We start from the raw sequence: 9,595 nt of genomic DNA on the forward strand, positions 1-9,595 counted from the left end.
AGTATTTTTTAGAAAATAATTATTAATATTTTTAAGTTAATAAAATGATTTGGATTTTTAATTACGAGTAATTTGTAACAAAAATTGTAGTATATGAAATAATAAATTCAAACAAATTTAAGTTAAATATCAAATGATTAAAATTTGAAATTATCTCTTTTAGTTATAACGACCAAAATGCTATAATAACGAATTTTATATCTAGAAATTAGAAATATATTTAAATTAAACTTTATTCATTTGGCATTATTTGTTCTTTGTGAATCAAATTTAGCACGATCAAACGGATCAATTTATAGCGGGACAGATCAACTCATCAAAAAACATCATATAGTAGGACGAGGGTGGGCTGATCCACCATCATGGTGGGTTAAAAAATCTCCAATCCAATTCAATCCAAGACGGATTGCGGATTAGACGAGTCAATCCATGAGTCTATCAAAAAATAGAAAAATATCAAAAAAGACTAAAAATTTTAAGTTTAGGTTGCGGTTTAGACGGATCAAACTCATTAGCTCATAAAATTTTTTACTTTAATTTTAAATTTTAGAAAAAAAAAATTCTCAACCCATGGATCAACTCAAGTCCTTCATGGGTCAATTTGCACAAGTCACAGGCCTAGATGGGTCGGTTTGTCTAAATATATCTTAAACATAATCCGCTTAAATTGTTTGGTAGGATGGATCAATCCAACAATCTCAATCTAAATTGACGACTCTAATCAAATCTACTATATATTTTTTTTATACTTTACCATTTTCTTCAAACATTAATAATTTTCAAAATATTATAAAATCAAAACTATGAATACACCATTTTATCTGAAGCATAAAAAAGCTCCCTTTTTAATTAATTATTAAAATAATACTCCTTTCTATTTTTGTTACTCGAATTATCAATCCGAGTGCATGATAATTAAACTACTAATAGGTAAACATGTGAGTTATTAGCACCACATTGTAGTAATCAATTATATATATATGTACAAATAAAATCATGATCATAATTACTATAATGTTATAATAGTTAGGATTAATAACTACTATAAATATAACATATGTATAAACAATTAAAAATATATTTTAATAGTTATGATTCATAATTATTACATGGACACTAACCAAAACTCGTTCAACTTAAATTGATCAAAAATGAACACTTGTTTCACTATTTATTAAAAAAATATCTTAAGATTTTTGCCTAGTTTTATTATATCTAAAGATAAGAAACAACTATATTTTTAAATTGATATATTGTTTTATTGTTAACTTTTATAATTAACGCCATAAATTAACCCTTTCAATATATCTAAATGTAATACTTCTTGTAGAGAACTTAGAAAAAGTACATAGTTATTCCATATAGGAAACTTAACTTAAAATTAATATAACTATTATTTCTTGAATGACTATAGAAAATAATTATGCTAAAATAAGGTGTATTAAAACAATAAATGATTATAAAAATAGCCCAAGAGATCTGATCTCTGAAATATCAACTGATTGATACTAGCAATTCATTTTTTTATTATCATAAGCTAAAATCTATCAGAACAAGCAAGCAACTTCTGCTTGGTTTTCTCTATAAGCATAATTCGCTTGAATCTCAAAGAAAGATTTAATTCAAAATAATAAAAAATACTATCAAGCACATTCTTGAAGAACATTACTGAATACCAAAATCAGCTTTGAGTCAGATTCTTGAGTATATTTCAGTTCCTATACATCATACATGGACAAGTATCATGTTCCATAGAACTCCAAACCAAATCTCAAGGAAACAATTTGTCAAAAATTGTCAGAAAAGTTAAATCTCATGTATCCGTGTATTATGAATTTCCTAAACAAATCTAACTGGCGGCTTCCATCTTTTACCTTGTATCTGATCAAGAGAAGGGCATCTCTTACACCGGGAACAATTGTTTCACTGTCATCAACCATTTTCCGACAAGCTGGCTATCGCTATAAATATAAATGTCCTCATCAAGTTGTGTGTTAGTCACAACTATTTAGGGTTGGCTAATTCTCTGATATTGAATGTGGCAGTTGTTCATCTTGAAAAGCTTCATCACTGCCCATTCTCCAATCTCTTTGTTTTTGTGAACTCGACAGGCACCAACAAGTGTAGCCAACATAGCACTTGTTGGCTCTACTGGCATGTGAATAATCAACTCTTCTGCCCTCTTCAGGAGACCTGCTCTACAGTACAAATCAACCATGCAAGACCAGTGCTCCACTCGAGGTGCAATCCCATACACAGTGGTCATGTAGTCAAACAGTGACACCCCTTCATTGACAAGTCCAGAATGGCTACAAGCTGAGAGAATGGCCACCATGGTTACATGATCTGGTTGAACCCCGCTACGGATCATCTCATTGAAGAGTTTTAGAGAGGTAATTCCTTCACTGAGCATTCCATACCCAGCAATCAATAGCGTGTAGGTGATCACATCATGGACTTTCATAACATCGAAAAGCCTTTGGGCGAGTTCCATCCTTCTAGATTTGGAGTATAAGCCGATGAGGCAGTTGCTTAGAACTAGGTGATCAGGGAATCCTTGCTTCACCATATAACAATGAAGTTCCTTTCCATGATTGAGGTTCCTAACGCGAGTACACAACGAAAGCATGACTATTATGGTAACATCGTTTGGTTGTATGCCAGATCCAATCATATCATGGAAAAGCAAATAGGCTTCCTCAGTTTTTTCTGCATGCAAATTCCCTGTGATCATGGCACTCCAAATAATCAAACTTCTTATCCCACTAGTTCTGAATATACTATAAGCATAGCTCATGTTCTTGCACCTGGAGTACATTGTGATCAAAGTGTTGATGATATTTTCAACCCCATAGCAGTGGGTTCTTAATGCTACTCCATGGATCTCCTTCCCAATCTTCATGGAGTTTAGTCTAGAACAAGCCTTCAACCCATTGACTAAAGTCACATGATCCATGGCTGGGCCACTAATTTTCATCCGGGAGATCAACCTTAGTGCTTCATAGTTATGTTGCAACCGCAAAGTTCCTGAAACAATAGCATTACAAGTCACAGTGTTAAATCCTGGGCCTTCTTGCATTGATGGTAACAACTCAATTGCTTCCTCCAACATTCCTGCTGAGACATATCCTGAGATCATTGTGTTCCAACTAATTATATCTCTCATAGGCATTGCATCGAACACCTTCCTAGCTTCTTTCACCGCACCACACCTAGCATACATGGCGACCAAAGAATTCCAAGTGCACAAATCCAGTTCCACTTCGGAAGCAGCCATGCGGGCATGGACCACCATGGCCAAACCTAGGTCACCCACCTGGCCGCAAGCTCGGAAAACAGTTGAGAAAGCATACTTGCCGACGACGATGCCCCTATCAATCATCTGCTTGTAGGTAAAAATCGCACCTTTCCAGGCGCAGCAGCCAGCGTGCACCGAGACGAGGAAGTTCCAGGCTAGAAATTGGTTCTTGCTCGAATCGGCGACGGTGCGAGCCTCGGAGAGGAATCCACAGGCGGCGTAGAAGGTAATGAGCTTGGGAAGGATAAAGGAGTGATCTTGGAAGCCCAGTGCGAGAGCGAGGGCATGGAGCTGCTGGCCCTGGGGCAGGGCGCTGCGAGCGGCGCAGCAAGAGAGGAGGAAGGAGAGGGGGCACGGGAGGAGGACGAGGCAAGAGGTTGGGTAGAGGCGGCGGAGCAGGGAGAAGGCGGAGAAGGCGTCGGAGATACGGCCGATGGAGGAGGCGAAGCGGATGGAGTCCACGAGGGCTGGAAGGCGATCGGAGTGCGGAGGTGGAGGGAGGGACCCCGCTGGTTGCGCCGGTGGTAGGAGCGGAGAGGGAGGCGCGACTGGCCATGGTCCTCGGATGCGCAGATGCGGGCGGAGGAGGGCGTCGGGCGAAATGCGTGGGAGGGGAGGAGGAGAACGCATCAACCTGATTCATTTCAGGTTGTGCGGTGCTATGCGGCGGCGGTGGCGGCGTCGGGGGTCGAAACTTCGAATGAGCTCCGGTGTTTTAGGTTTAAATTGCGGCCGACAATTTTGAAAATGATCCAATAAGGCGATCTAAACAGATTTAGTGCGATCTAAGTATTGTTAGGCAATTTACTTTTCCAAATACTCACAAATCGTTTTTTTTTTTCATTTTATGGACTCACATAAATTTTGGAAATTATGGAAGACCACATCAGACTTTGATATTTATCTTTATTTTAAAAAAAAAAAATTTAAAAATCAGTCATCTATAGTTTGGGACGGATTAAATAAAGTCATTAATTTATGTTAAATCTAAGTATGTTAGATTGGTTCATCCTGTCAAATAATTTAAGTAAATTAGATTAATATTTTATTAATTTATTTTAAAATAAGTTGAGATGGAGATTGATCCGTTTGGGCTCGTAAATCGCATGGATCAATTCGTGATAAATTTGAATTAACAAGTAGGTTGAGAAATTTATTTTTTCTTCTCAAATTTAAAATAAAAGTGAAAGTTTTAATAAACTCATAGACTTAATTTATCTAATCCACAATTAAATTTAAATTTTTAATATTTATATATATATATATTTTTTTTTATTTTTTTTTAATAGATTCATGGACTTAATTCATATAATTTGCAACTCAAATATAAAATTTGAATCTTTTACGCAAGCGCATGCAGGCAACGCGATGGCGTTGCTGCAGGGCATCCAAAGAAATGCTGAGACAGAAGAAGAAGGTGGAATCTGTGCTGCTCGGCGGGAAGACGATCCAACATGGAGTAGCTAGCTAGCTAGCCTAGAGCCCTAGACTAGACTGGTTCGTCGGGGAGCTCTCGTGCTGGAGCACCGGACCAGAGGAGGAGTTGCCGCATCACCGTCGTCGCATTCAAGGCGACCCCAAGCCCACAAATCATGAACTCCACGCAGGGAAAGGAAATTGATGTTGTTTCTATGCTCTCTCTCTCTCGTATATATCCATCTTAATTTGTTCTTCAGCAGAACATATATATATCGTCTGGATCAGATCCACCTCAGAATTGCTGGAAGGAAAAGGATGTTTTGTTCTTGCATCGATCTTGAGGGATTCTCGTGTATGCAACTGTGAATAAATTGATGGAATTAAATCTCGATCGAGTCCATCCGATCCATATATACTTGTGGTGGTGTTATATATATATACTTCAAGAACTTGAAATGGAGCGGCCTAAGCGCCAAAATCAAGCATGTGATTCTACCTAGGTCATCTAAACCAATTATGAAAGGTTTAAGGGATAATTTTGATCAAAGTTAAATTAAATGCTCTTGATAATAATAGAAATAAAAGCTCAACTTTTTAAAAAAAAGTGTTTTTTTTTAAAAAAAAATGTCGATCTTATGAAAGAGAAAAGTAAAAATTGTTATGGAATGAGAGAGATTTTTATATAGATATAGATTTAGATGAATTTTATATTTTAAAATTTTATATATATATATATATATATATATATATATATATATATATATATATATATATATATATATATATATATATATATATATATAATATATAATTTATTAAAAATCTAGTCACTCATCCCTACAATAGTCACTTGATTAGGGTCAGTGAAGCAACCTCGAGGCCAACATTAGCTTAATATGAGTAGCATCATTATCATTATATGCATTAACAAAAGTGATTGTTCCGATCAAACATTATGGATAGCTAAGTTATTGATCAACAAATGAGTTGATGAGCACATTCCCTCGAGATTGCTATTGAGGAGGATAGAAAATACCTAAAAAACACTCTAAAAGAATATTAAAATGATACCAGGGGTGGATCTCGACAGACTACTCCAAGGCTCAAATTAATATTTCGTTCTTATATTTGAGAAGTGTCAAAGCAATCGTCTTATAGTTGTATCATTTATTGAATAAATAAAATTTTACTATTTGAGTGCATTTCACCATGTGTTTGATTGGATCTTAAACTTATTCACTGAATGTTCGCAATTTGATTCATAGCATAAGAGAATTTATGATTGAATCACAACTAGTGAGCATTTCTACATATGTTATGAATGTATTTAAATTATCTCTAGTCGATGAATTACAGGCGTCATCGATTTTGTTGAGATTAGCACGTTTTAAACTCCTTGATTTACTAAGCAGCTGTTCTTGTTGGCTGGAGACATTGAATATTGAAAGTTAAATGTGGATGCTGGTTAGAGGTAACTAGTTCATTAGAATGATATGCCATGAGACTTCATACAACAACAACAACAACAACAACTAAGCCTTATCCCACTAAGTGGGGTCGGCTTGCCATGAGACTTCATACGATTCTATAAATATATTAACGAAGATTTTGGTGCGCGCAGCTTAAGTACGAGTTTCTTTTGACTTGCGGTATTCAAGTCACCTTGGTCATAGAGGCTTATACTTTGACATCTTAAGCGAACATCTCTAAGGAGGTGTGAAACTAGGATGATTGGATATAAGTCAAAGTGTCTGAAATTATTTGGACAGCCCACAGAGGATTCACCGCTATTTGAAAAGGAGATGTATACACTGTAGCCGCTTGTTAAGATTGTTACTGAAAGTCTTTGACCAAAACATCACATGTCAAGAGTATGATACTCTTGGATATATGTATAAGTAACTTTAATTCACAGGACAAGAAAGCAAACTTGAACTAGGTGTGATATAGTCAACCTAGTGGGGACTGACATAAATAGACTATGTCCTGAACTAAGCGGATATAAGATGGTGAAAGGAATGAGACATGTTTTATTGTAGCTGTTGAAGGGTTTAGAAATAATTTTGAAATCAATAGTTGATTTTTCGATCAATTGGGGATTATGATGCACTATTAGGTGTCACTCATGATCGTTCCACAATGTTAGTAGTAGCCCTAGAGCCAATTATGTGATGATTGACTAGGAACTTTTGTATCATATTCTATTGTTAATAAAGGCAAAGTTTGGTTATTATATTTACTTCATGTTTGTGTCAAATGATTAAATATAATAATATCCTTGAGTAGTAGGTTCTAATTTACATCATATCAATTAGTTGAATTGATAGTGAGATGATGTAGAGAACACTACTCTTAACTATTCCTAGTCAAGTATTAATATTCAAGGACAATATTAATGCATGAGACTAGCATGTAGGTCAATTGATGACTTGATCTCACAAGTCATGGATATGTGATATCACGTTGACACATGAGTATATATTAGAGAATATATACTGAATTGACCCGCCATGAGAAAGTTTCATGGATCGTTATATGAGTGTCATAAACTTTCTCATGTGACTATTGGTATGAATAGTCCTTAGACCTGAAGTCACTACGGTTCCCTACATAAGGAGTTGTGTACTTTGGTATCGTCAAACGTCACCCGTAACAGGGTGGACTATAAAGGCGATCACTGGGTATGCAACGAATTATGCGGAGGGATGTGAGTGATGTAGATGAGATCTATCCCTCCCATATGATGGGAGTGATATCTGTGGGCCCCTTGATCGAGTAGGACTACTAAATGCATGGTCATGCTCAAATGAGTGAATATGAGATATTGAGCTCATTTGCTTGAGTGAGTCTACTCGGGGATCAAGAAACACAAAGATTGATATTGAGGATGACACGGTCTATGCCTCATTGATCAATCTAGATATCGAGGATAGAAGGACATCATCATACATTATAGTAGTCACGGAAAGGTTAGGTCGGATCTCGACTTTCTCGTCACTTGGGTAGCAATGATGCATTGCTAGATGCCGCTCATTGCTTATGTGTCTAAAGCAGTTTAGACACATTACCAATGTTACGAGAACCTATTGGGTCACACACAAAGGACACGATGCTTTGGAGATTGATTGATTTTAGTTTGACTAAAATATGATCCGAATTGGATTAATTGAGTTAGACTCAAGTGAATCCAATTGGATTATGGGATTGAGTCTAATTTGAGTTAGACTCATTTAGATTAGACTCAACCAAATTTGAATGAGATATTAATTTATTAAAATATTTAATGAATTAATAATAGAGGAAGACCAAGGATTTTTTCTTTTCATTGGATGAAGAGAAGATGAAGAGCCAATATGAGAAACATGTGCTCTATTTGAGTTTTAATTGGCTTTAATGTGGGGAAGCTAAAGAGGAAAAAATCCTTCATATTCATGAGATGAATATAAAAGGTTTTTTCTTGCATTTTTCAAGAAGAACAAGGCATTTTTGAGCTCTCTTCTCCCTCTTGGCCAAACACCCCTTTTCTTCCTCCTCCTTATTTTGGCCGAATCTCCTTGTGTGGCTAGCACCACAAAGGCGATTCTTCTCCGAAGCTTGAGATCGTGTTCGTGTGGATACACATAGAGGCACGGACGCTTGAACGTGCAAGAGATCCGGCGAACCGAGGACGAGCGGGATAAGCGAAGGGCACGCTTCAAAGGTATAGATCTATTAGATAGATAAATCAAACTTTGTACGAGTTTTCTTTCGCATGGATCGCTTGTTGGGATCCTATTTCTGCTGTAAATTTTATTGTTTATCGCATAGGATTCCCTACAGTGGTATCAGAGCCACTTGCGAAAGATCGTATAAAGTTTTATGTACTTTTGTATGTGATGGATGCCATGGTGCATGGTTATGACCCTTAACCCCAATATGATTGTGGTTGTGTGTATGTGCATGTTGTAATATAATTCATAATACAGCTTGCATGTCGTGCCTTCATCTCTATTTTTCTAGTTGTAAAATAGATTTAGACTCGAATGTAACTCGAGTTTTCTTATTTTGTAATGTACAAAATGAGGAGTGGAAAGTCCATTGGAGGATGAAGTTACAAGAAGGATGCCGACGACACATGACGACCGAAGGAAGCACTTGGAGAAGATGCTATCCCTAGGTTGACCATTCGATCTTCTCATTGGCTTGAGAGGATCGTAGTATATGGGCCATAACCATGTCACGTTTATGCTTATATGTTGATATATGTCATGTGTGTATGTGATGCATGTTTAGATAATAATTTTATCTTAATTAAGTCAACTCGATATGCCTACCAAAGTTTGGTACTCACTACTACCTCGATCATTTGTTGTTGGGTTTGCCAAAGCAAAGTGACACATTTTATCTTGGTAGAGTGCGAGTGGACAATTGTGATGTCCCACTATCGAACTTTGGGTTAGACTTAACTAAGTTACCTCAATTGGATTGAGAACTTAGAGGCATATCCCAAAAGTTGAGAAAGTTGGGTTAAAGAACAATTATACTAAGTCTTGGGTGATTAGCCAAAGCTAACTCAAGATGATGTATAATGTGGATTTTGACCCTTTGTTCACAAGAGTTGCATAAGATGTAATTGACATGTTGCCTACCTAATTATACTAAGTCTTGGGCGATTAGCCAAAGCTAACTCAAGATGAAGTATAATGAGGATCTTGTCCCACATGAATCTTGTCGCTATTGGTTTTGGAGCTAGAAGTGTGGGTAAAACTGTGGTTACCTACATCCATGACTAGCCCCTACCAAAGCTCTATGATTCAGTGGGAGCATCATTTAATTAAAGGCCTAATTAAATGATTTAGATATGATACTCATTTATATATTTTAATGTTGTAGATCACC

General features: G+C 36.4%; 1 protein-coding gene across 1 annotated transcript; it reads right to left on the reverse strand.

Annotated features, from left to right (window-relative positions):
* Positions 1 to 1,862: 1,862 nt before the first annotated feature.
* LOC141829897 (pentatricopeptide repeat-containing protein At1g71490-like) lies at positions 1,863 to 3,928 on the reverse strand. Its single transcript, XM_074717374.1, has one exon. It carries the CDS (start codon positions 3,926 to 3,928, stop codon positions 2,009 to 2,011), a length of 1,920 nt encoding a protein of 639 aa, XP_074573475.1. The 3' UTR covers positions 1,863 to 2,008.
* Between the last annotated feature and the right edge of the window lie 5,667 nt (positions 3,929 to 9,595).

Source organism: Curcuma longa, chromosome 5 (genome assembly GCF_044706935.1).
Source record: "Curcuma longa cultivar G26 ecotype Majalengka, Jawa Barat chromosome 5, ITB_CL_G26_1.1, whole genome shotgun sequence".
Lineage (NCBI taxonomy): Eukaryota > Viridiplantae > Streptophyta > Magnoliopsida > Zingiberales > Zingiberaceae > Curcuma > Curcuma longa.